Here is a 27,806-nt window from a genome sequence, read left to right on the forward strand (position 1 = left end):
CTTTTCCAAAGTGATCCAGTTAGTAGGGAAGAAACTAATTTGGGCTCTAAAACCAACTATGCTTGCTCTCATATTGTAATGTTCCTAACTAGGATAAACAGTGATATACAAAGCAAATAAAAAACCAACACCCGAAAATGAGAAACAATCAGCAAACACCCATAAAAACACTGCAAATAAGAATCATCTGAGCCATATTATTAATTCTTTCCGGAGCAAGTACAATGGTGATGGAATGGTGCACCTGGGCTTGTCTCAATGGACAAGCGTGACAAAACCCAGGTGAGTAAACAACAACCCAAGTGCTGCACAACTGCTGCTCCAAAGATGATCTGCGCTGCCTAGAAACTATGCTGCCTGCTGGAAAGGATGTGCTGGAAACTCCACCTCCCGTGCTCAGAAAATGTTGCAACTTTAGCTCCCGGGTCCTCAACCAAAACCCACCAAAACCCAGAAAGGGTTTGGCCTAGTTCAGACCCCCAGAATTCGACCCCAAAGCACCACGTCCTCCTCACACTAGGAAGTACGGCCTGCTTGTAGCTGGCTGGAAAGGCCCTCCAAATCACCCCCAAATGTTGAGATGCTCCCCTCTAAGGCTTTCCCCACTTCTCCCAGCTAACTCCAGCTCTATAGCTCCTTCCTCCAACTCCCACGTGTGCCTAGTGATGGCTCTCTGCGCAGGCCTCAGTGACTGTAAATCGAGTTGCCCAAATGCAGCAATCTCCTGGTCCAAAACTCTCCCCAAAGGTTGATCCTCCGCTAAAACTCCAACTCCCAAACTTTCCTGACAAATGCTGCCCAGATGAACCCCCAAATAGCCTCTGTGTGTTCCAGAAATACGCACTGGCTGAATCGAAGGCTGAGTGATATGGTTGTAAACTCCTCCGACTCTCCTCCAAGGTAGTACGAATTGCCTTCCTAGGGTGGCACTCGAGGTCCCCCGAAGAAAGGTTGAGTCTCCCGCCTGAAAAACTCGATGCTAAATAGTTGGTATGTCATGGCCCTTCCTAAATTAATTTGGAACAAGACTAATTATTGCATTTTGGGGGCCAATTTTGGAGATAGTGGGGCCCATTCAATTTTTATTAGGAGATTAGACTTAGGAGAAGTTATTTTGTTGTGGTTAAATTACACATGGGGACCACCCACACTAGGGAAATACGCACTCCCTAGTTCGGTTTGCATGGAGGTGGTTAAGTGAGGGCCCATGATGGAGGTAAAATTGGAGGGAAAAGTGCTCCACGAAATCTATATAAGGAAGGCAACTCTCCTCATTTCATTCATCTTTTGGCATATCGATTTCTCTTTGGTTGCTTGAGCTGCTTAGCCAAGTCACTTGTTGTTCAACACGAGTTCTTCAAGCGAAGAGCTCACCCTTTCTTCGGGGGACTTCGAGTGCCACCCTAGGAAGGTTTTTCTTCATTCTTCCGTAGGAGGATTCCATTGTGGTTTCCAGCAGTTGCATTCACCTCCAGGTGGTGCATATTACTAGAGGACATAGTGAAGAGGAGGCCGAGTTTGCTTGTGGTGTCTTGCAGTGGAGTTTGGTTGGGAGATTTTCCAAATAGGAAGCATAGGAGGTTTTTTGTCACTTTGCATAGTTTGGGAGTTGGAGGAGTGTGATTCTTTGCAGTGTGACTTTCGCACTTCCTGGGCCAGCGCAGAGGCAGCACTTGGTGCACACGTGGGAGGTAGAGTATCAGTCTTTGAGGCTGAACTTTTCCGGGGAGGTTAAGGGAAGTATTTGAGGAGGAGATTGCTTCATTTTTGGAGCTTGGGAGGAGGATTTCGTTGGGGTTCCTTGCAGGCCATTTTCTAGAGCAGCTTGGAGGGCGTAGGGCATATTGGAGGCTGAATTTGGGAGGTTGGAATCAACACAAACCCTTTCTGGGTTTTTCTGGGTTTTTGACAAGGATCCCAGATATAAAGTTTCAGCATTTTTTAAGCACCAAAGGTGAGGTTTTCAATCGTATATTTGCAGTGGATAGTGCAAAATTGCTAGCGATTGCACAGTGCCTTTGGGGCTCAATTTTGGGAGTTCAAAATCAGGCCAAACCATTTTTGGGTTTTTGTGGGTTTTGGTCAAGGAGCTCAGGGCTGAATTTGTAGCATTTTTCGAGCAACGAAAGTGGAGTTTCTTGTAGTTCCTTTCCAGCTAGCAGTTTAATTTTCTGCAATGTTGTTAAAAGCGCGATCGGGATTAAATCGGCGCCGGGAATAAAGCGGAAAAAATCGGCAAAAGCGGGAAAAAAGCGTTTGGCACAAAAATATTCATTTTTTTTCAATTTTTTTAATATCTAAACCATCTACAACATAAAATAAATACATTGACACATAAATATGATAAAAAAACTAATATATAAGATGTTTAATATCATTTCTAGCGCTAAAATCACACATAACATTGAATCATGTCCTGAATAGTAAGTCCTGAGTCCCAACTCAGCCTCAAAATATCAACAAAAAATATGATAATGTATCTCATCATGTCATAATGTCATATACAATAAAATGAAAGTCTAATCCTATTGATTTCCTCTGCCCCTCTTGCGAGAAAATGGCACAACTTTCTCTTTCCCTCTAGATGTAGAAGCTAGTGCCTGTGCTGGTGGAAACGGCAGTGGAGTCTGACGTGCTCTAGAAGCTGAAGAACTAGTAGTAGCAGCTACAGGAGGCTGAGGTAGACGGAGACCACGTCCTCTACTGGTGGTAGTGGTAGCCCGGGTAGGCGGTGTCACCTCCTCCTCCTGCTCCTCCTCCTCCACCTGCTCCTCCTCCTGCTCCTGCTCCTGCTCCTCCTCCCCCTCCCCCTCATCCTGCACTAACCAATCATCAGTGGGATCCATGAGAGGCCTCTCGATCTCAACCCTCCATTCAGCAGTGGTGTCAATCCCATCCAATGAGATGGCTTCCATATCAGGTGTCCTCTCTAGTTGCCTCACCCACAATCGAAGATTGTAGTAGACATAGACCATGTCATTAAGTCTATGGGACTCCAACCTGTACAAAGTTCATGAAATAATAATTAATAATTAATATTATAAAAAAAATATTGTTTAAAACTTTAATGAATTCAAAAATTTATTTGGAAATTTGCAATATTTTAAATGTTTAAGTGTTAACCTATTGCGCTTCTTGTTGTGTATTTTTTCAAATACACTCCAATTGCGCTCACATCCTGAGGAGCTGCATGTTTGGCTGAGGATGCGTACGGCAAGCTTTTGCAAAAGGGGTACTCTGCCACCATACATCTTCCACCATGCGTCTACAACAAAATTACAAATAAAATTTTAAATAAACATAAGAAAAAAATGGAATTTGAAGAGACAATGAAATTTGAAACAAAGTTACAAAGTACAAACTAAAAAATACCTGGCATTTTAATCGTCCTATCAGTGACAGCCATCTCAAAGCCAAATGTGCCACCTGACATCTTATAAATCTCAATTTGTCTAGAGATCTCTATACGTTGTTCTGGAGATCTCACCATCTTCTGGACACAGGTTAATAATCCTTCCACGACCTCAGCATCAAAATCAAACCCACATGCATAAGAAAATGCAGGGTTTAGGAAAAGCCCAGCAGCATGAATGGGACGATGGAGTGTGTTGTTCCATCGCTCATCAATCACTTCCCATAGAAGGAGTTGTTTTTGAAACCCATCATCTCCCTTATCATCATAGTAGGACCGAATGGCTTCTTTGGCCCTGTCCATGGCTTCATACAAATAGCCCATTGCGGGCTTCTCACCATCAACCAACCGAAGAACCTTTACAAAAGGTTCAGTAACGGCGCACACCTCCTGCACTCCCGCCCAGAAGTCTTCCTGGTATGAAACTAGTCTGCATACCGCCTCTCCTTCTGGTTTGCGGCTCATTGACGAAGCACGCCACTCCTCTGAAAGAAACATTCTCTTCAAATCCCACATAGAATTCAAAAGGGATTGAAGAGATATGAAACTCGTCGCAAACCGTGTAATGGCGGGGCGCACCAACTCTTTGTTGTTGGTGAATCTTCTCATCAAGCTAAGCACAGATGTATGATTATATATAAATTTTGTGATGCTTTTTGATGAGTCAACAATATCTTTGACAAAGGGAATTTTCCCTATGTCCTCTAACATCAAATCAATACAATGGGCAGCACAAGGTGTCCAAAATAAAGTAGGATGCCTGTCCATAAGCATTCTACCAGCAGCAACATAATTTGCAGCATTGTCCGTTATGACTTGGACAACATTTTCTGCACCCACCTCCAAAATAAACACATCCAGCAAATCACATAAAGTTCTTGCATCTTTGATTTGATGAGTTGCATCAATAGATTTGATAAACATAGTCCCCTTGGGACAACTAACCAAGAAGTTTATAAGGGTTCTCCCCTTTTGGTCAGTCCAACCATCTGACATAACAGTGCATCCTGTTTGCGCCCATGATGCCCTAAAATCCTCCAATCTTTGGGTGCAGTCACGCTTTTCCTCTTGAAGAATCCGGCCTCTAAAATCATGATAAGAAGGGATTTTGTACCCTGGGCCAACACTGGCAATAGCATCAACAGCAGGTTGGAAAAATGGATTATTCCTTACAATGCTGAAAGGAATATCACTCCAGAGGAGAAATTTTGCCATCAACCTATCAGCTTGTTCTTTTTCAGTTCTTTTTAGCATTGAACCGATAGTTGGTTGTGAACCAGGTGTGGTTCGAGGAACAAAAAATGATGATGCAGCTACCGGATTGACTGACGCTGCAGTAGAACCAGTGCCACTTGGTCCACCTCCTTCAGCTGACCTTCTTAGTTGCCTTTTGAGTTCTTCTTTGGCCTCTCTAGTGTGCTCTAATTCTCCCAATGCTCTCATGGCTCTTTGGATAAGTTCAGGATTTGTATTTATACAGGGCCCCACATCACGTCCAGGGATTTGTGCAAGGTGGTACTTCAACCTGTACACCCCCCCGCTTATCTCCTTTCCACACAACTTGCAATTCAAGTTTTGTCTATCATTCGGAGCTTTAGGTTCACCATATTCCCAGAAAGGATCCAATTTCCTTGGCATGTTTGTTTTTGAATTTTGAATTTGCAAACCTATGGAAAAATAAGGATTAGGAAATAGGAATTTAGGATTACATAATACAAATTACAATTTAGCATTTACAAAATTACAAAATACAAATTTCCAAAATCCAAAGTTCCAAACCCAAGTTACCCAACCAAATGGCAATGCCAAAAAACAATGAAAAAACATAAACAATGTTTAAAAAAAATGAAAAATAAAATAAAATTGGTTCCCATACTCATACCAAGTTACCCATCCCAAATCAATGAAAAAATACAATAAATTCTTTAAAAACAAAAGGAAAATGGTGCCCACTGCCCATATGAAATTTTCCAACCAAAAACAATGAAAAACAAAGTTTTTAAACAAGGAAAACAAAAAAAAAATAATCTACATACCGTTTTTATGGAGAAATTTGTGATCTCCTCTTGAAATTCTCCAACAAGCACTTGGATTTGCTTCCAAACCCTTCAGCTCCTCTCTCCCAACACTTCTCCTCCTCCAACGCGCGCCCAAGTCAAAAATGACATAAAAAAAAATCGCATTTTGGCTATTATAACCTGCTGCCCCGCGCCTCGCCGATTTTTTCCATAAAAATCGCGCTTTTTTCGAAAAAAGCGCTATAAAAAAAATCCGTCGATTTTTTGGGATAAAAAGCGCGATTTATGCGTTAAGGTGAAAAAATCGCGATTTTAACAACACTGGTTTTCTGGGTAGCACAGAGCATTAGAGCAGACATTTTCCAATACTTGATATCATTGTCTCATCACTTGGCTTCTGTCACGCTTGCCATTGAGGCAAGCCCAGGGGCATTCATCCATACTATTGTACTTGCTCCATTGATTAATAAAATGGCTCAACTGGTTCTACTTTTGGAGTTTTTATGAGAATGCACTGTTTGTTAAAATTTTCTATGTTGAAAATTGTTTTTGCTTTATCACTATTTGTTTAAGTTATGAACATTACATGGTAATTTGGCTAAGCAGCTCGAGCAACACAAATGAGTTCGATAGACAAATGATGCCTTGGGTTGGGGAGTTCCTCCTCCTTATAACTTCGTGGGCCTTCCTTCCCCATGTGGGCCCCTCTCCCTAGCCATTTGACTTCCCCTCCAAGGCAATTCGAATTGCCCAAGTGTCCAAGTGCGTTTTTCCCCCACGTGGGTGGCCCCCACCTTCCACTAGTGATGTAATTCAACCCCCCCTTTTCTCCTAAGTTCCTAAGTCAAAAATGTATGGGCTCCACTTTTACCAAAAATTATTCAAAATTGTTGGAGACTAAACCTGTCACAAATATTTTTAGGAAGGGACATTACAGTCCTCCCCTCCCAAATGTTGCTTTCCCTCAAGCAACCTCAGTGTTGGATGCTCCAAAATGTGTTCACCCTCCCATGTGGCATCCTCACTTGGCAAGTTCTTCCATCGCACCAAAAATTCCCTGATGATCCTGCTCCTTAGCTTCCTCTCTCAAGTTTCTAGGATGGCCTTTGGTTCCAAAACCAAATACCTCTCATCATCCAATGGGGGTAACTCTACCGTTGTTGTCACCTATTGTCCCAAAACCTTTTTGAGACATGAGACATGGAAGATGTTGTGAATCCTGCTCCCCTGAGGAAGCTCCAGCTCGTAGGTCACCTCTCCAACTTATCTGATCACCCTGTACGACCCATAGAAATGCGGTTGTAGCTTCTTGACCCCTTTTTGCTTCAAGGTAGACTGTCTATATTGCTGTAATTGGAGATACACTAAGTCCCCCTCCTCAAAATGCCTCTCAGTCCGGTGCTTGTCAGCGTACATCTTTTGCTGATTCTGGGTTGTCACTAAGTTGTCCTTGAGAATGTCTTGGCTCTCCAAGATCCAATCTTTGGCCTTTGGGGCCCGACTGTCTCCAAAAACAATGTCAGCAAAAGACAATGCATCATAACCATACAAGGAACGGAAAGGGGGCATACCGATAGACATGTGATGAGTGGTGTTGTAGCAATACTCGCCCAAGTGCAACCATCAAATCCAAATCCTCTGCTGCCCGGTCACATAGTTCCTGAGGTACCCCTCCAGCCACTGATTAACTCGCTCGGTTTGGCCATCTCTTTGTGGGTGATAGCTCATGCTAGGGGTGAGCTCAGCGCCAACCAATTTGAAGAGCTCATGCCAAAACCCTCCCATGAACCTGCTATCCCGGTCACTCACTATGTTCTTAGGAAGCCCGTGCAAATGAAAGACTTCTCTGAAGAACAACTCTGCAACCTGTGAAGCTGAATACTGGGTCAGGATGGTGAAGAAATGGGCATACTTAGTCAACCGATCAACTACCACATAGATGCAATCCTTGCCCTGTACTGTGGGGAGCCCAGTGATGAAGTCCATGGAGATACTCTCCCACTTCCCCTCAGGAATGGGGAGCGATTGCAATAACGCGACGGGGTGGATCAACTCCCCTTTGTTCCTCTGGCATGTCTCACACTCATGTATATGCCTCAACACGCCCCCCTTGAGGCCCTTGCATGCAACACGCTCCCTGACTACCATGTATGTTTTTTTGAACCCCTGATTCCTCGACAATGGCGAGTCATGTGCTGCCTAGAGCACTCTCTCCCTCAACTGTGAGTTGGGTACTAGGAATATGCGCCCTTTGTAGTAGATGACCTCGTCCATCACCCAGTAACGTTCATCTGCGTGTGACCCCTCCAAGATCTCGCATGACCGCCTGTCTTTGGAATACTCTACCAGCAACTAGGCCTTCCAATCATGGAAAATGCTCATGAGTGAGAGGCCTGCGGGTCTCTTGGATAGGGCATCGACCACTACATTATGTTTCCCTCGCACATACTCTATGTCAAAATCATAGGCCTGCACCTTGCTGACCCATCTCTGTTGTCTATCATTGAGGCCCTGTTGCCCCATGAAGTGGTGAAGATTGTTGTGGTCGGTCTTCACCCTGAATCGGTTACCCACCAAATACTACCAAAATTTGGCCAAGGCATGCACAATGGCCAACATCTCTTTGTCATATATAGAGTATTACTTCTCATGGGGTAGGAGCTTTCGGCTCTCAAAAGCAATGGGGTGACCATTCTATGACAAAATTACTCCAATCCCTTCTCTTCATGCATGACACTCCACGTGAAGGGCTAGGAGAAGTCTGGAAGTGCCAACACTGGACAACTGCTCATCACCTCCTTGAGGCAATCAAAAGTTGACTGTGCTCCATCTGTCCATGTGAAGGCCCCTTTTTTTGGTCAAATCAGTGAGAGGAGCTGCTAACTGCAAAAACCCATTGACAAACTTCCAGTAATACGCGTAGATGCCCAAGAAGCCTTTTAGCGTTGTTACATCTCTGGGTACCAACCAGTCTTGAATAACCCGTATTTTCTCCTCATGTATCTTTACTCCACCTGCCCCAATAATGTGCCCTAGGTAGAGCATCTCAGTCAGGCCAAACTCATATTTGGATAGTTTGGCATAAAACTGTTGTTCCTCCAAAATACACAACACCTCCTCCAGGTGTTGGAGATGCTCCTCCCAAGTCCTGTTGTATATTATTATGTCATCAAAAAACACCAATACAAACCTCCTCAACTGCCTCCGGAACACATGGTTCATACAAGACTGGAAGGTGGCCGAGACGTTGGTCAAGCCAATGGGCATAACCAGAAACTCGAAGTGCCCATAATGGCATCGGAAGGCTGTCTTGGGGATATCCTGATCCCTCACCCTGATCAGATGGTACCTCGAACGCAGATCTATCTTAGAGAAGTACTTGGCTCCTCTAATCTCATCCATCAACTCATCAATGCGGGGTATGGGGTACCGGTTCTTCAATGTCTTCCTCTTGAGCGTCCGGTAATCAATGCACATGTGCAAGGTTTCGTCCTTCTTCTTCACCAGCACTACTGAAGAAGCAAAGGGACTGGAACTCGGTCTGATGTGGCCAAATGGCAACAACTCTTTGATGATCCGCTCATTCTCATCCTTATAGGCCTTGGGGTCCCTGTAAGGGATGGTAATCACTGCTTGCACACCTGGCTCCAACTCAATGGTGTGGTTGAATCCCCTGTCTGGTGGCTGCCCAGTGGAATTTCCCCAAATACCATTGAGTATCTGTCTTATAGTGCCTATATGTCTAGGGGTGGTGACAGAGCCTGTCCCTCAGCCTTTGAGATCCTCAACTCTACTGCCCACGCTACGTCTCCATGTCGCAAATCTACCAGCATCCTATGCATTGAGACTGTCTGAGGTGGGTACGAATGCATGCCGTTGAGGACCACCAACATGCCACCCAGCCTGGTGAACTCCATCTCTAGCTTCATCCAATCAGTGGTAACTCATCCAAGGGAGTATAGCCACTAGACACCCCTCACTACGTTGGTGTCTGGCACATATACCACAAAGAAATGGTCTGTCATTGAGTAGTTCCCCATGGTCACGGTCAAGGCGGGAACATACTGAGTGCACTGCATAGTCTCGTCACCTGGAACCAGAACTGAAAAGCCCTCAAACTCTGTCATGGTGATGCCCCTCCTCTAAACCAATTGGACATCAATGAAGTTGTGGGTAGCCCCACTGTCAACTAAGACTGAGACACACTGCCCCTGTATTGTACCTCGAATCCTCAATGTCAGAAATTTGTGGACCTCACATAAAGAAGAAAGGACTCCCCTTGATGGAGCAAAAGATGTTCCCCCCTGTGGAGGTGGTGGTGGTGGTCCCCTCTCTGTCGGACTCTCACCATCTCCCACACCACACTCCAGCTCCACATCATCCTCCTGATCGCTATCTGAGAAGACCTTGATATAGTGGGCTTTGCCAGCTGTGCACCGATGGCCCTGTGCCCAGGGCTTCCAACAGGTAAAACACAGTTTCTTCTCTTGAGGCCCCTCTGGGTCTCATCATCCAGCTTCCCACATCCCTGGGCTTCTCTCTGTGGTGGTGGCCTAGTATCACTCCCCTTCTAAGGGTAGGGAGTGTGTGTAGGGAAAGGTGCTCGTGTCTTAGGGATGGCCTGCTGCAAATCTCGAGCACGTCATTGCTTCCTGCAGCATGGAGGGTCTGCGTGACTTCACCAGTCCATGCAGGGTCTCGAGCAAGCCCTTTGTGAAGGTGTACACCCTCCAAGCATCTGATAGGTCTAACACCATCACTGAGACTCTCAAAAACTTCGATATGTACTGCTCTGGGTTACTTGTTTGTTTGAGTTGGGTTAGCTCCCTGAAGTGAGCCTCCGGATCCCTCTAATCAAATCGCTCCACCACCCTCCTAGTGAAATCCTCATAAGAAGTCACATTGGCATGCCCCAAGGTAGCCAAGCCATGAAACCACCAATCGTGGGCTTCCCCTTCCAAGTGCAGCGTGGCCATCTTGATGGCTTCCATCTCCGTCATTCGATTGAGCTGGAAATAAGTGTCCATCTTCTCTACCCAGGCCCAAGTTGTGCACTTGGCAGTGCCATCATATGTGGGGAAGTACATTCTCCCAATAGTACGCTGCAACTCATAGCTCTGCGTGCCCTGTCCTCCATAGTTCTTGCCCTTCTCATTCTGCTTGAGCTTGCAAAAATCTCTGAAAGAGAGTGCCTCCCTAAAGTCTGCTCCCATGGACTGCCACTCCCTGAAGTGCTCTCCCATCGGTGAAGGATCTTCGACCCCTGTTGGTTCATTCTGCGCCAAAGGCACGAAAGAGGGTAGTGTGGCTCGAGTTGGCCCACTCGTTGATGGAGGCTGCGCAGTGGGTGAAGGATGGTCGAATTGTTGAGAGGCCCCCGAAGTCTCTCCAAAGAGAAACTCCCTATGAGTGCTTCTCTCCCGGTTCTGCATTTTGATCTCTTCTAGCATTTCCTTTTGCCCCTTCGCTAAATCACTCAGAGCCTTCAAGAGGTTGTCAAAGGCCATCTCCTCCCTGCTCTTGGGCTCTCCCATGCTCTTTGCTACCATTGGAAGGAAGTGATTTCGAGTTCCAGTGAATATACAGAGAAGGATAATAGAGCCAACGCTGGTCCAAGAAGGGACAATGTAGCAGCTGAAGGAGATTGACGTAGAGGGTCAGCGCAGAAACTGGAGGAGGTAGACGCAGAAGTGTTAGGGATGAGCAGAGATCAGTGTTGGGAATCACAATAGGTGATTGGCAGGAGAAATCTCGATTTCTCTGCAGCAGAAGCAACAACAGTCCAGGTTGATGTAGTCGGAGGGAGCCTCCACGCAGAAATCACGCAAAGGCTGTGTAGGCTCACGCAGAGACTGTGCAGTGGATCATCTAGGAGCTAGGGACAAAGCAAAATCTCCAGAATCAGTGTGAGAGAATTCTCAATTATCTTCTCTGAGTGGATTGTTTTTTTCTCTAAGGCATCCGAATTGTATTTAGAAATTTACTGCCAATAATAACCCTCAGATTTGCTGCACCGACTTTCCCACATTGGGTTTCTCTGGGGACAATTGTCCAAAAACAAGTGTGTCAATGTGATTGTTCATATGCTGATGTTTCTCTTACCTTTTCAGATCCTAATTTGTGAAGTCTAGAACTGAATTTATTTTGATATTCACTGAAATATTGGTGAATAACTTATTATAAATAAGTAGGAAAAATAAATCAATTATTGTAGCAAATTTTCACATGGTATTAGAGCCAAGTTCAGGCAAGATGGAAGCAAAGAAAAAGGGCATGGAGAACAGTAGGGATCAAAATATTTCTGAATTAGCTTCCAGGCTAGAAGAGGAATTTGTTTTCTTATTGAGTTCTGCATCAGCCGAGGATTGGTACATTGATAGCGGGGCTTCAGCTCATATGATTGAAGAACGAGAATATTTCTTGAGCTATCAAGAGGAACAAATGAACTTCCAAATCACAATGGGTAACAGGACGAAATGCACCCTAGTAGGAAAAGGAATAGGAGATAGTCTTCAGGCCACGAACGTACTACATGTGCCAGGTATGGATATGAATTTGATTTATGTCTCTCAATTACAAGATAAGGGATATAATGTATACTTCATTGGGAATAAAGTATATGTCAAGCATCCAAAGTGGAAAAATAGGGCTCAGATTGGAACTCGAAGCAATAGATTATACAAGTTGCAACTCAAGTCTCCTATGGCACCGATAAGCAATAATGTCGATGGAGAAAAAAAAATTAAATGAGCTATGGCATAGAAGGATGGGACACTTACATCATGGGGTGTTACGGATGCTCAAGGAAACTGTTACGGGGGTTTCAGTGCTTTACTACCAAGCATAATGATACATGCAGAGGCTACGTGCTAGGCAAGTACGCCAAAGCAGCATATTCCAGAAGCAACAATAGAGATAAGAGTGTATTGGGGTTAATACACTCAGACATCTGCGATCCAATGTCTACAAGGGCCATCAATGGCGCTGAGTATTTTTTTACCTTCATAGATGACCATTCCAGGAAAACTTGGATTTATTTTTTGAGAACCAAAGATGAGGTCTTTGATCGGTTTAAAATGTTTAAGGCTCTAGTAGAAAACCTAACAGGAAGGAAGATCAAGATATTGCACTTGAACAATGGGAATACACAGATAAAAACTTCACAGATTTCTGTGCTAGAGAAGGGATCCGAAGAGAATGGACAACACCTTATAATCCAGAACAGGTGGAGTCACAAAAAGGAAGAACAGAACTATTGTTGGAGCAACAAAGGCAATGTTATATGATCAAAATCTACCCACGTTTTTATGGGCATAAGCATGCAGCACGACTATATACATTCAAAACAGGACTCCTCACAGGGCTTTAGGAAAGAAGACGCCAGAGGGAGTTTCTACAGGAAAGAAGCCAAAAGTAAGTCACCTTAGGATATTCGGAAGTGTCGCTTATTGCCATATTCCAGAAGAGAAGCAGAGCAAGTTAGAGCAGACTAGCGACGTTGGGTATCTCGTAGGTTACGAGACTTCAAAGGTGTATCGAATCTACATTCCAAGTAGTAGGAAGATTGTAGTAAGGCGAGATGCAAGGTTCATGGAAGATAGAGCCTTCAAGAAATCTCCTGAGATGTCGTTCAAAGAACAGGTTGAGGATGCTCCTCTAGTCCAGCAACAGGGATCAGATCTGGCAAGAAGACAAGTGTCTGGTTCAAGCATGGTAACCAATACTAGCATCTCCTCAAGAGAAGAGGAGCCAGGAGTGTCATAGCAAGAAGAGGAACAGGTGGAACCTCCCACTACTAGTGGAATAACTAGCTGAGAAGTACGACAGACTCTGAAGGACGCAGAGGAATTCGTTGAAGCTCCTAGAGCCGAGAAAAGGCAGCGTAGACAACCTGACAGCTACCAAGCATTGGTAGCTCAGGTCGAAGAACCTTCTAGTTTTAAAGAAGTTGTACAACATCAGTTGTTATGGGCAGAAGCATGCAACACTGCTGTATACATTCAGAACGTGACTCCTCACAGGGCTTTAGGAAAGAAGACGTCAGAGGGTGTTTTCACAGAAAAGAAGCCAGAAGTAAGTCACCTTTGGATATTCAGAAGTGTGGCTTATTTTCATATGCCAGAAGAGAAGCAGGCCAAGTTAGAGCATACTGCCGAAGTCGGGTATCTCGTGGGTTACAACGAGACTTCAAAGGCGTATCGAATCTACATTCCGAGCAATAGGAAGATTGTAGTAAGGCAGGATGCAAAGTTCATGGAAGATAGAGCTTTCAGGAAATCTCAAGAGATGTCGTTTGAAGAACAGGCTGAGGATGCTCCTCTAGTCTAGCAACAGGGATTAGATTTGGCAGGAAGACAGGTATATGGTTCAAGCACGGTAACTAGTACTAGCATCTCCTCAAGAGAAGAGGAGCCAGGAGTGTCACAGCAGGTACAACAACATGAAGAGGAGCATATGGAACCTCCCACCACCAGTGGAAGAACTAGCCAAGAAGTACGACAGACTCTGAGGGACGCAGAGGAATTCGTTGGAGATCCTAGAGCCGAGAAAAGGCAGCATAGACAACCTGACAGATACCAAGCATTGGTAGCTCAGGTCGAAGAACCTTCTAGTTTTCGGGAAGCCATACAACACTAGGTATGGGTGGATGCCATGGTAGAAGAGTACAGTTCTATCATAACAAATGATGTTTGGGAAATTGTACCTAGACTAGAGAACGTATCAATCGTGGGTTCAAGATGGATCTACAAGATCAAGTATGCTGCAGATGGCAATGTAGACAAGTACAAAGGTAGGTTTGTCACAAAAGGAAGGAATAGACGATGACGAAACCTTTTCCCAGTAGCTTGGTATACCTCCATCAGATCCATTATATCCCTTGCAACACAGATGGGATGGGAGATTCACCAAATGGATGTCAAGACAACGTTCTTGAATGGGGTGATAGAAGAAGAGGTATATATCAAACATCCAGAAGGGTTTGAAACACATGAAAAGAGAACTCATGTGTCCAAGTTGAAGAAAGCCTTGTATTGGCTAAAACAAGCACCCAGAGCTTGGTATGGTCGAATTGACAGCTACTTATAGTAGTTGGGATTCATCAAGAGCGATGTCAATCCAAATCTTTATTATTTGCTGGTAGAAGGTGAGTCGTTAATTTTGGTATTGTATGTGGATGATCTATTTTTGACAGGATCATCCAAACTCGAGGATTGTAAGAAGAACCTGGAAACTGAGTTTGATATGAAGGATTTGGGGCTAATGCACTATTTTGTGGGATTGGAAGTTTGGCAGCAGGATGGTGAGATATTCCTTGGCCAAGGAAGATATGCATCAGAAAATTTGAAAAGATTCAGAATGCAGGATTGTCGACCTATGGCTACGCCTATGATTACCAATTGGAAGAAAATAGATGCTTCAGGAGACAAGGAAGTGGACCCCACCTTATACACACAGCTCATTGGTTCGCTTATGTATCTGGTAAACACCATGCCAGACATATGTTATGTTGTCAACACCCTTAGTCAGTTCATGGTGGAACCAAAAAGGGCGCACTGGGTAGCAGCAAAGCACATTCTCAGGTATGTGAGGGGAACAGTCAATTTTGGATTAAGATACACCAAGGGCAATGATATCGAATTGAGTGGATTCCCTGATGCAGATTGGGCAGGAAGTTCAGTACATAGTAAAAGTACCACTGGGTATTGCTTCGATATTGGATTTGGGGTGACATTGTGGTGCAGTAAGAAGCAGAAGTCTGTAGCTTTGAGCTCTGCCGAAGTTGAGTACATGGCAGCTAGCAAAGCAACATGTGAAGCTATATGGTTGAGGAAACTGCTTGTAAATCTATTTAGGAGAGGGATGGAAGCGACGATGATATTCTGTGATAATCAGAGTTGTATCAAACTCTCTGAAAATCCAGTATTTCATTATCGCTCCAAACACATCGATATTCGGTGTCATTTTATTAGACACTATGTTCAGCGTGGAGCGAGACAGTTGGAGTACACTCCCACAGGAAATCAGGTAGCAGACATACTCACCAAGGCTCTAGGAAGAGCAAAGTTTGTTCAATTTCGGGAACAGATGGGTATGTTGGAAAATATCTTTCAATAGAGTGATGCAGTGGTTGAGAGGGAGTTGTAGTACAGATGCAGCAGTGACAATGGTAGTGTCATGGGAAGCAATACAGTAGCAACAACAACAGTGCAGAAAAGAGGTGCTTCAGAAACAAAGCAGCATGCAGGGGGACATTGTTGGTAGAGCACTTTCCTCGCTAAGAGGGAGTGTTAGTTTTTGGTAGCATTGGAAGTTCTCTAGCCTTGAAAATTGGTGGAGAGGCTAAGGCACATGAGTTCTAAAGAACCCATAAATAGTTTGGTGAAATTCCACCCAGCTTGTATTTTATTAAAATAATTAATATTTTTAATGGAGTTCCTGTTAAAATTGGCAACTAGGGCCAAACTCCATGTGGGTCATATTATTTATGGCAGCTGAAATTTTTATTGGATTCCTCTCATTAAGAGGTGTAGGATTGATCTAAAGATCATCCGATTCCGATAAGTATTTATGAAGTTATGAATTTATTTATGTTATGGACAAATTGTTAAGTTGGCCAGCAACTTATGTGGGCTCAGAAGCCCAACAGTCATGTCTATTCAACCTCTACATTTTAGTATAAATAGAAGAGAACTTCAAGTCATTTCTACACACCAAGGTTGCACGAAACGGGGAAACGGGTACGAGTTTCCGAAACGGGAAGCGATACGAAACGCGACCTCCCCAAATTTTGGAAACGGGGAAACGCGAATATATATATATATATATATATATATATATATTATGACATTTAAGAAATATGACATTTAAGAAATATGTGCAATCATAATGCATATATGATACATTTTAATTTATTACATTATGATAAAATTGTCAATTGTCAATGCATAAACTATAAGTATCTAAATTTACATCACATTTACTCATGAATAATCACATAATGAAAATAGAAATATCCAAAATCAGCCACGAGAAATTTCTAATTTTTTGTCTCGTGCTTGATTGGGAGTCTCCTCCTACATAGTCGAATGACCTTAGTGCTCTTGATTAAATACAAGTTTCATACCCTAGTACCCTACATTCTCTTGATTATTGGGAGTCTCCCCTACATAGAGGGCTTTGTTCTCTCGATTAAATACAAGTTCCATACCCTAGTACATGATAAAATCCAATGGAAACATTGCAATCACCCCAATCCTGAAATCCTGAAAAATAGATAAGTCTGCTGGATTTTGAGTGAGATCTAAAATTCTACTTTCTCCATATGAAATCCAATGAGGGCGAAACCACTCTCAAACATCCTGAGTCATTTCATGGTAATGTTAAAAATTTAAGTAAATGGATGAAAATGAAAAATAAAGGAGAATATTACTTTTACTTTAAGAATTTAACATTACCATGAACTACATATCAACACTAGGGCAAAAGTTCACTTTTATAAATTTAGACAGGCATCTGGAAGCAACTAGAAGTCACTAGGCTAACGTAACAATAGATTACAAAACAAATAAAAAAATTAAAAATTAAAAAAAACACAAGTAAATGCTGAAACGTGGGTCGTACGGCCCTGAAACGCGTTTCAGGCCGTACTGGCCACATTTCAGTTTCGTAAAACGTGGCAGTACGGCCTGAAACGCGTTTCAGGGCCGTACCAAACGCATTTCAGCGTTTCGTACCTGTTTCCGTACGGAAACGCCCTCCTACCCCATGTTTCCTGCAACATATCTACACACACTTGGATCTCTTCCTCTCTCTACTTGTCTTTGGGTTTTAGTGGGAGGAGAGATCCTAAGGAAAAGCCGGAAAAGTTGGAAAAACCGGAAAAGTTGGAAAAGCCAAAACTGTCGGAAAAGCCGGAATAGCCGAAAAAGTCGAAAAGCTGGAACTGCCGGAAAAGTTGGAAAAGCCGGAAAGTTGGAACTGCCGGAAAAGTCAGAACTACCGGAAAATCCGGAAAAGTCGGAAACGTCGGAAAAGCCAGAAAAGCTGGAACTGCCGAAATTGCTGGAAAAGCCGGAAACGCCGGAAATGCCAGAAATGTCGGAAATACCGGAAACGCCAGAAAAGCTGGAACTGCCGGAAAAGCCGGAACTGCTGGAAAAGCCGGAACTGCCGGAAAAGCCAGAAACGCCGGAAAAGCCGGAAATACCGGAAAAGCCGGAAATGCCGAAACTGTTGGAACTGCCGGAAAAGCCGAACTACTGGGAATTGCCGAAACAGCGGGAGCATCTGTCTCCGAAGGAAGGCAACATGATGTATGAGATCATGGGCAGCATGATGATATGAGCATGGGCAGCGTAATGATGCATGATGATATGAGCATGGGCAACATAATGATGAATGAGATCATTAGCATGGGCAGCTTGATGATGAATAAGACCATGGAAGATGCAGCATGATGAGCAGCATGAAGATGAGAGCAGCTCAGTCATCAAGGTTCAACACATGTGCAGCAAATAGACGAGATGCAACACTATGATAGGTGAACGAGTCACCTTAGAGAATCAGTTGAAGCAATATGTCTTCAACTGATCTCATGCCGATATCAAAAGTCAAAGTGATTGACTTCTATTGTAAATGTACCATCTCTCTCACTTTCTCTGCTGAACTTTGAAGAACATAAAAGAAGAAATGATCAAGGGTTTCCCCACATTGGGGTTTGTCCCTGGCTAGTGCCACATCTTGTGTCCTCTTGTCTTGGCTTGTCTTCTGTGATTTATATTTATGTTCTATCTGCAGTTTACTTTATGCTGATGTGATTGTTAATGTGGAAAAGAAATTGAAATAAATTGCTCTAGCATAGAGCATACCTAAAATTAACATGGTATCAGAGCTGAGGTGAAGACAATGCCCAAGCAAGAGTGAAAGAACAATCACCAAGGACAATAGGGACAAGACAAAAGGATCAATGGGTTCCATATCTCTCTTCTATGTTCACAAAGGGTGAAGTCGAAGCAGAACATATTATCAGAATGGCATAGCAGAAGTTTTTGATGGCCCATTTAAAGATCACTTCATTGGGAAATTCGGATCTAAGGGTGGAAGGAAAGGCGGATGCCTTGGTTGCAATAAGTTCGGCCATTATGCGGAGGAGTGTCCGAAGGTAATGCAGGTCATCAAGGAAATGGTCGACTCTTCAAAGAAAGCAAGGAACCTCGAATCACTTTTATGTACCTGATCGCAAGAAGAACCTGGTGTCCATCTCGGAAATGGAAGTCAAAGGTTTCAGGGTGGCACTCATCGATGGAAAGGTACGTGTTTGGAAATAGAATTTTCAAAGATGTTTTTGAGTTCGGGGTTGTATCAAATTGCAGGAAGTCCACTGGGGACCATGTCCATTGTCACATAGCACCGAAGGTATGTGAGTCAGATGGTGACAGGGATGCCTGAATTCAAAAGGAGCATGAAAGTACATGTCTGAGATGTACCGAAGGAAAATCTTACAAGGGGACCATTCCCCTCATGTAGCAGGTCCACAAGTTTGGAACAACCCAAGGGGTCTGAGATTGATAATCAAGGATCTCGCATATGCAGGTGGAAGAAAGCCCTCTATGGCTTGAAGCAAAACACCTCGGGCATAGTATGAGAGGATCGATCGCTGTTTGATAAAGCTGAGATTCACTAGGAGTGAAACGGATCCAAACCATCTAAAGGTTGTGGATGATAGACCTCTCATACCAGCACTTTATGAGGACGACCTACTTCTAACAAGTGCAGACCCTCTCATTTGCAGAAGTAAGAGGGAGTTGGATTCTAGATGTGGAATGGTGAGCTGCCAGCCTGTGACTACCTCGGGGATCTTAACTTTCAGAAGTTATATGGTAGTGATGTTGGACCAGTTTTAGGAAATGTCTCTGAATCTCATAAATCCATTCGCGTTGATGTTCTTGGTGAACTTCCGTCCAGACATGTTTTGCAGTTAGCATGCTGAGCTCATATTTGGTTGAATCTCACTGGATTGGTGCCAAGAATTTTTTGAGATGTCTTCGGGGCACAATCTCTCATGGATTGAGATACACTGCCGGAAATATGAAATTGCATGATTATTCAAACGCTGATTGGGCAGGCAGTGTGGAGGATCACTAGAGCACTTCTTAGTGTTGTTTCTCTTTGGATTCTGCTTCGATATCATGGATGAGCAGGAAGCAGAAGTCGGTTGTTATAAGCACCGCTGAGACCGGATACATATCTACGAGTATGATCTTGTATGAAGCTGCCTGGTTGGGGAAGCTCTTCAAGTGAGCTGTTTGTACCACTGTGATTCTCTGTGACAACCAGAGGTGGGATTCGATTATTGAGGAATCCCGTATTCGACGATTGCTCCAGCAAATAGACATTAGATACTACCTTATCTGGGATATGGTAAGTCTATGAGCAAGGAAGCTCCATCGCTATGAGATGATGTACAGGTCGCTACACTTTGTCTAAGCCCTGGGGGAAAGATCAAATCTGTGATTTTCCCGAACGACTTGGAGTCATCAAGAGACCCTTGTACAAGGGTCCTGCATGTTGTATACATTGAGCTCTGGGAGCTTTGGGGGTTTGTGGTTCTTACTGGAGCAACATACGACCACAAGGTGACTCACCCTCCCCTGGTGGTGCGCACTGGGACAGGATAATTCGCTCTGCTGTGGACAGGATAGTTCGCTCTCCTGTGGACAGGATGATTCGCTCTCCTGTGGGACAGGATGATTTGCTATCCTATGGGACAAGATGATTCGCTCTCTTGTGGAACAGGATGATTCGCTCTCCTGTGTAGCAGGATGATTAATTCTCCTGTGAGGTCTGGATGATGTGTTCTACATGACGATTGTGTAGCAGGATGATTAATTCTCCTATGAGGTCTAGATGATGTGTTCTCCATGACGATTGTGTAGCAGGATGATTAATTCTCCTATGAGATCTGGATGATGTGTTCTCCATGATGATTGTGTAGTAGGATGATTAGTTCTCTTGTGAGGCCTGGATGATGTGTTCTCCATGGCGATTGTGTAGCAGGATGATTAGTTCTCCTGCGAGGACAGGATTGATTAAGTTCTCCTGTCAAGACATCCTACCCATGCAGTCTAGGACTCATGGGAAAGACCTCTCATCTGATCAATGAGCAGGGAAATGAGGATAGGGACCATAGTAGTACCGATGGATGCATCGCTGTATCTACCGTACTCCCTATGCTAGGATGACCTTCATTGATCTGGGATCAATGATACTGGTCTGGGACCAGTGGTAGGAGTTGTACCCACTATGACACTGACTTTGGGTCGGTTGAGGACTGGTCTAGGACCAGTGGTACATACTCTGAGACTGACTTCGAGTCAGTAGAGTACTGGTCTGGGACCAGTGGTAGGAGTTGTACCTACTATGACACTAACTTCGGGTCAGTTGAGGACTGGTCTGGGACGAGTGGTACACACTCTAAGACTGACTTTGGGTCAGTGGAGAATGGTATGACACATTCTTGATCAATTCTTCTTCTTCATGGTTCAGTAGAGCTAAGTTGAACAGAGCAGAGCCAGCAAAGCTGAGCAGAGCAGAGCAGAGCCAACAGAGCTGAGCAAAGCAAGGCAAAGCCAACAGAGCTGAGCAGAGCAGAGCAGAGCCAGCAGAGCTGAGCAGAGCCAGCAGAGCTGAGTAGAGCCAGTAGAGTTGAGCAGAGCTATGCAGGGCACTGATAGCAGAGATAGTACAGTTGGACATATGGATTAGCGGATGGAGTTCTCCCTAGTTGAGAGGGAGTGTTAAAATTGGCAACTAGGGCCAAACTCTATGTGGGTCATATTATTTATGGCAGCTGATATTTTTATTGGATCCCTCTCATTGAGAGGTGTAGGATTGATCTAAAGAACATCTGATTCCGATAAGTATTTATGAAGTTATGAATTTATTTATGTTATGGACAAACTGTTAAGTCGGCCAGCAACTTATGTAGGTTCAGAAGCCCAACAGTCATGTCTATTCAACCTCTACGTTTTAGTATAAATAGAAGAGGACTTCAAGTCATTTCTACACACACTTGGATCTCTTTCTCTCTCTACTTGTCTTTGGGTTTTAGTAGGAGGAGAGATCCTAAGGAAAAGACTAAAAAGCCGGAAAAGCCGAATTGCCAGAAAAGCCGGAATAGCTGAAAAATCTCGAAAAGCCCGAAAAGTCGGAAAGCTGGAACTACAGGAAAGCTGGAACTACTGAAAAAGCCGGAACTGCCGGAAAAGCCAAAAATGCCGAAAAAGCCGGAAATATCGGAAAAGCTAGAAAAGCCGGAAAAGCCGGAACTGCTGGAAAAGCCGGAAATATCGGAAAATCCGGAACTGTCGGAGCTGCTGGAAAAGCCGGAACTACCGGGAACTGCCGAAACAGCCAGAGCATCTGTTTCCGAAGGAAGGCAGCATGATGTATGAGATCATGGGCAGCATAATAAGCAGCATGATGGTATGAGCATGGTCAGCATAATGATGCATGATGATATGAGCATGGGCAGCATAATGATGAATGAGATCATGAGCATCGGCAGCTTGATGATGAATAAGACCATGGAAGATGCAGCATGAAGATGAGAGCAGCTCAGTCATCAAGGTTCAACACATGTGACAGTACAGCAAGGTGTCACACAGTAATGTGCAGCAAATAGATGAGATGCAGCACTATGATAGGTGAACGAGTCACCTTAGAGAATCAGTTGAAGCAATGTCTTCAACTAATCTCATGCTGATATCAAAAGTCAAAGTGATTGACTTATAGTTTCACTTTCTCTGTTGAACTTTGAAGAACATAAAAGAAGAATTGATCAAGGGTTTCCCCACATTGGGGTTTGTTCTTGGCTAGCGCCACATCTTGTGTCCTCTTGTCTTGGCTTGTCTTCTGTGATTTATATTTATGTTCTATCTGCATTTTATTTTATGCATATGTGATTGCTAATGTGGAAAAGAAATTGAAATAAATTGCTCTAGCATAGAACATACCTAAAATTAACAGTTCCTAAGTCTAAACTTAGGAAAATTAAAATATTAATGGGTATTAATCAAAATATGGGTGAGAATGATCTAGAAGGCAGATCAAGTCATGTTTTAATCTTAGCTGTTGATTAGAGACTTTATCTCGGCTGTTGAAGACTCAACAAGAAAAGTATAAGATGGAGGCTTGGGGTTCATTTGGAAATACATAGAGAGTTGATCAGTCAGTTCGATTTTCCTAGGGCAGGGTTTGCTAAGGAATTCGAACCAGTGATCAAGCAGTGAGGATCAGAGGCAGTACTGGAAGGAAGTGATTTCCAGTTCCAGTGAATATACAAAGAAGGATAATAGAGCCAGCGCTGGTCCAAGAAGGGACAACACAACAGCTGAAGGAGATTGACACAGAGGGTTAGTGCAAAAACTGGAGGAGGTAGACACAGAAGTGTTGGGGATGAGCAGAGATCAGTGCCGGGAATCACAGTAGGTGATTGGCAGGAGAAATCTCGATTTCTCAGTGACAGAAGCAGCAATAGTCCAGGTTGACGCAGTCAAAGGGAGCCTCCACACAGAAATCACATAGAGGTTGTGTAGGTTCACACAGAGATTGCGCAGTGGGTCATCCAGGAGCTAGGGATAGAGAAAAATCTTCAGAATCAATGTGAGAGAATTCTCAGTTATCTTCTGTGAGTGGATTGCCATTTTCCTTTAAGGCATCCGAATTGTATTCAAATATTTATTGCCAATAATAAGAACCCTCAGATCTGCTACACCAGTTTTCCCACAATGGGTTTTTCTGGGGACGATTGTCCAAAAACTAGTGTGTCAATACGATTGTTCATATGTTGATGTTTCTCTTGCTTTTTCAGTTCCTAATTTGTGAAGTCTGCAACTGAATTTATTTTGATATTTAATGAAATAGGTGAATAACTTATTATAAATAAGTAGGAGAAATAAATCAATTATTGCAGCAAATTTTCATATGATATGATTGTGACAAAGATATATGCTACCTTCAGTGATTTGGAGGCAGCCCTATCAAAAATCTTTTGGAGGACTCCTTGATCGACTTGCCTGCTGCCATCTTTTGAGAATCTCGTATGATCCAGGGTTGGCCCAAGGAGGTCTATTGTGATTGTTGTTGAAAGACTTGTGTCTCATTATAGATTTTCTTTTGATCTCAGTTGAACATTGATTGACTAATAGAAGAAGAAGAATTTATTATAGGTTTTCCCCCTTGTGGGGTTTTGCCTTGGCCTCTAACCAAAAATCTTGGGGTCTCTATTGTGCATGATTTTCTTCTAATGTTCATTACTGTTCCGCTGCATTGTTGATATTAACATTCTCTCTATATGATTGCTTGTGATGATATGGGGTGAATATAATATGAAAAATGTTGGAAAAAAAGTTTAAAAAAAATGCAATTACCTACAGCCGAGAACTATCTAGCCCTAAAATTAAAATTGACATGTTGGACATTAATATATTCATCTTATCTTATCTTTAGTGACACTCTCCTCTATAAGTATTTAAAGTTTATTTTGTTGTTTCATACTCCATATTATTGCCTTATGTAGGGAAAATATTAGTAACATTACAAGATTTTGAGTGCCTTCACGACATTAATCTGGATAACACATAATGTAGTTGCAACCCTGTGCTGTTCTATCAATTGCTTATATAGAAGACGACCATGTTCTCTACTGAATGTAGCTGAATATGTTTGAATATTAACATAAAAAATGAAATGGATGTCTTAGATATGAATTAAGAAAGAAAAATAATTGTAAAAAAAATGAAAGGGTTGTTTTAGATATGAATTAAGAAAGAAAAATATGTTCAAATTCACTATGGGATTAGCACACCTTTCAAATGCAGAAAATATATATTGTTTGATGATTGATCATATAAGCAATCAAGATTGAACTTTTTCTTTCAAATACATATTCATGCCTGTTGTACTGTAATTTACAAGCATTTGATATATTAAATTTGTTTTCATGGTTCAAAATACAAATACTAAAAGTTTGTCTTTCCTGTCTGTGAATGGGTCAGTTCATCTGGTATTGGTGGTATTTGTATATTTGGTATATGTAGCAAGCAGTGAGCTGGGGAGTCCAAAAGTTGTATATGAGAAACTTGTTACAGTGACAAGCCAAAGGAACTGCACAGAACCACTGTCACATGTGGGGCAGGCATGTGGTCCTGTCAATGGAAACTACGGAGGCTCATATCTCACAATGTTGAGTTCAGGTGGCTTTGTTTTTGGCATCATCAATATTATTGGGAACTTTGGCACTGTTTTTGTGGACAATGTAAGAATGTAACCATTGAAATTTCATCCTTGATCATATGTGGAAGGATTTTGCATTTCCATTTCTATTTTAAAGCTTATACATGATCAAGCCTCTGTTGAATGATGGTAGAAGGCATGATAGCAAGATATCTTAACCCATAGATTGATACATGTAAGCATGGGATTTTTCTATTCTACTCCAAAGTGGAAAATCTGTTTGTATTGTCATAAGTAGAAAGCATTATGGCAGGATATCTTAACCCTCAGGTGAACAAGTGTCAATTTTGCATAAAAAAGATGGATGTTTGAGTGTAAGTCGATTCAACTCTTTCACCCCAAAATTCTAATGATATTCTGCATTTTGTAGGGATATTGGGTCAGTGCTATAGCAGCTCGGCCATCCTCTACCCATAAAGGTTACTTGTTGGGTGGTCTTGTTTGGTTTGCTGTTCCATTTTCATTGGCAACATCATTAGGTCTTGGTGCATTAGCTCTTGATCTTCCATTGACAGAAAGTGAAGCTAGCCATGGACTCGTGCCACCTGCTACCGCAATGGCTCTCATGGGAAAGGGTGGTGCAGTATTACTTCTTACAATGCTATTTATGTAATTTTCACTTTACCTTTGTTTGTGAAGTTATCTTGCAATCTTTTTTGTGAGTTCAGAGAACAAAAATTGCTTTTTGTTGCATTGCTTTCATGGGAAACTATTCTTTTGGGATTGAAGTCCAAAAATTAAATTGTAGAAAGGTCTGACTGCATATGAGATATGTTTAATTGTACCAAAAACCAAAGCCTGCATTAGAGATGTTGCTGCATAGGAGACAACAATATGAACAATGGTTTCCCATCTTGCATGAGTAGAATGGAAATTTAGCTTTCAAATTTTAATTTTTTTCTGTTGATAAGCCTTCGTTGAATAAATTTGTGTGTTATGAAGAGATCTGACCTCTGTTAAGACACCAACATGTTGTATTTACTGTAACAATAACCCATTTAATTAGTTTAGAATGCTTATATTCTTCATTGATGTCATAATTAGTCAATATTAGTTGACCATGTTGACTAGAAATATCATTTGGGTAATAACGTTGGAATTAGCATTAAGATTTAAAATTCAGATGATGATTTCAATAGAGAGTAGCTTTGTTATTAACTAGAGTATTAAATATAAAGCCTACGCCACATGAAAATGTATACAGATCCAGATTGTTGAAGAATGTAACTAGTGTCAGTCTTCATAATTGTATTTGAGTCCTGATGTAATATATTTGTCAAAAGAAAGAAAGAAAGAAATTATTATTAAAGAAATTGACTTATTAAAGCATGGGTTTCATGCTTGGGTCAATTGTTTTTAGGTCAATGCCTCCGTTGAAGGCTTCTAGGGTTTATGTCAAGTGTCATTGTGTTGGAAATACTGAGAGGGGTTGAATCAGTGTTTCTTTTCAATTGTTATTATTACCAGTTTAGATTCTTTACAATTTTAATCAAAGAAATGATTTTATTAAAATATAGAAAAAGATTGAATACAATATCTGATGAATTTTGCCAAGCACCAACTTGGACTTTGATGAGGCTCCAACCTCTAGGGCTCCGACCCTATCTAGTCAAGGCACCAACCTTGGATTTAGGAGCACCAACTCCAAGGACACCAATCCTTCCAATTCTGAGGCACCAACCCCAAGGGCTCCGACCCTATAGTTTTGCTTTGTCAAGAAATGTTTTGATTGTATTACACTGCTCCCTGTCCTTGTGATCTTTGTAATAGATCATTGTCTGCACTACATAACTGCTTCAGGAGTGACTGCTTCTCACGAGCCCTTTTAGAGATTAACCCAACCAACAAACTTGCTCGACCTTCGGCTTCCTTCCTTTTGCTGGACCTTCGGCTTTCTTCTTCGACCTTCGGCTTTCGTCTTCGACCTTCGGCTCTCTATTTCTTTGAGTTCACGAGTTGTGAACTGTCAATTCTACTCTGTGCCCGATGCCGAGATCGATGCTTGAGGTGAGGCGTTTTAACCCGTATTTATACGAGTCTCACCAATAACCAAGAGACACGTTCATTGGAGGGAGAGGCCGACTTATGAATATTCATCCAATTATTCACAGACTTGTTTATTTACAGAAAATTTCATAGGAGAGGCCGTACCCACATGAGGTCCCACATCCACATCATTACCTCAATCGCAATCACAACTTTCGGAGGTCTTTTACAAGTCGTGCTCATAACATAGCCGATTGTCGATTTCCCCTACTAGATGCGATATTATATTAAACTGTTTTGATAACTCCGTTGGGTCCACCACACTATCGCAATCGGTGGTCTGGGGTCCACCACTCTATCACAATCGCAACTTTATAAGACTCCCGCAATCGCAACTTCATGAAAATCCCACAATCGCAACCCTTTGGCTTTACGATGTAACATTTTCGATACCCCTACTGCCGATGGAGCGGATGCGATATTCAATAAGTTGTTTTTAATAAATCTTCGGGTCCACACCTTTATCGCAATCGAAGGTTTCAATCGTGACAAGGCTTTAAAAACTTGTGATATGGCAGATGCGATATTGTATTAAGGCGGATGTAACGGAACCATTGGGTCCGCAATGCTCATATCGCAATCGGGGATTTCAAGCGGTGACACATAATAAAACCCGCCGATATTATATATGCCGATATGTTAACTCCTCCGGTTTGTTTTATTCCATGTGTTGTGAACTTTTAAAGGGTTTCCACGATTTATCTCTTCCTCCGATATTTCTCCTTCGTTCCTCCAATATGGCTCTTATTCTTGGGCATATATTTTTTCTTAGCTTGTTGCTCCTATGACTTCCGATAGCTACTCTTTGATTCTCGATATGTTTCTCTTGCTTTGATATGACTTCCAATGGATTCCCTGATGGCTTTCCTCCTTGGCTTCTTGCTCCTGTTACTTCACGGATATGCTCTACTTCTCTTTGGCTTCATATCATCATTTAGTATCCCAGAATATTGCCATATTGACATCAATGACAATCTAGATCAACAATCTCCCCCTTTGTCATTGATGGCAATATTCTTCTTCTCTCCCCCTTT

General features: G+C 42.6%; 1 protein-coding gene across 1 annotated transcript in view; it reads left to right on the forward strand.

The window, feature by feature from the left end:
* Positions 1-27,806, forward strand: part of LOC149250308 (urea-proton symporter DUR3-like) — a 247,735-nt gene that overhangs the window by 167,687 nt on the left and 52,242 nt on the right. The window contains exons 6-7 of the mRNA XM_089453618.1: positions 24,489-24,748; positions 25,097-25,335. Of these exons, the coding sequence (XP_089309744.1) occupies positions 24,489-24,748; positions 25,097-25,335 (499 nt within the window). The remainder of the gene's footprint in view (positions 1-24,488; positions 24,749-25,096; positions 25,336-27,806) is intronic.

Source organism: Pinus tabuliformis, chromosome 7 (assembly GCF_031772625.1).
Source record: "Pinus tabuliformis cultivar Carrire ecotype Pingquan chromosome 7, CPIR1, whole genome shotgun sequence".
In the NCBI taxonomy this organism is placed as follows: Eukaryota; Viridiplantae; Streptophyta; class Pinopsida; order Pinales; family Pinaceae; genus Pinus; species Pinus tabuliformis.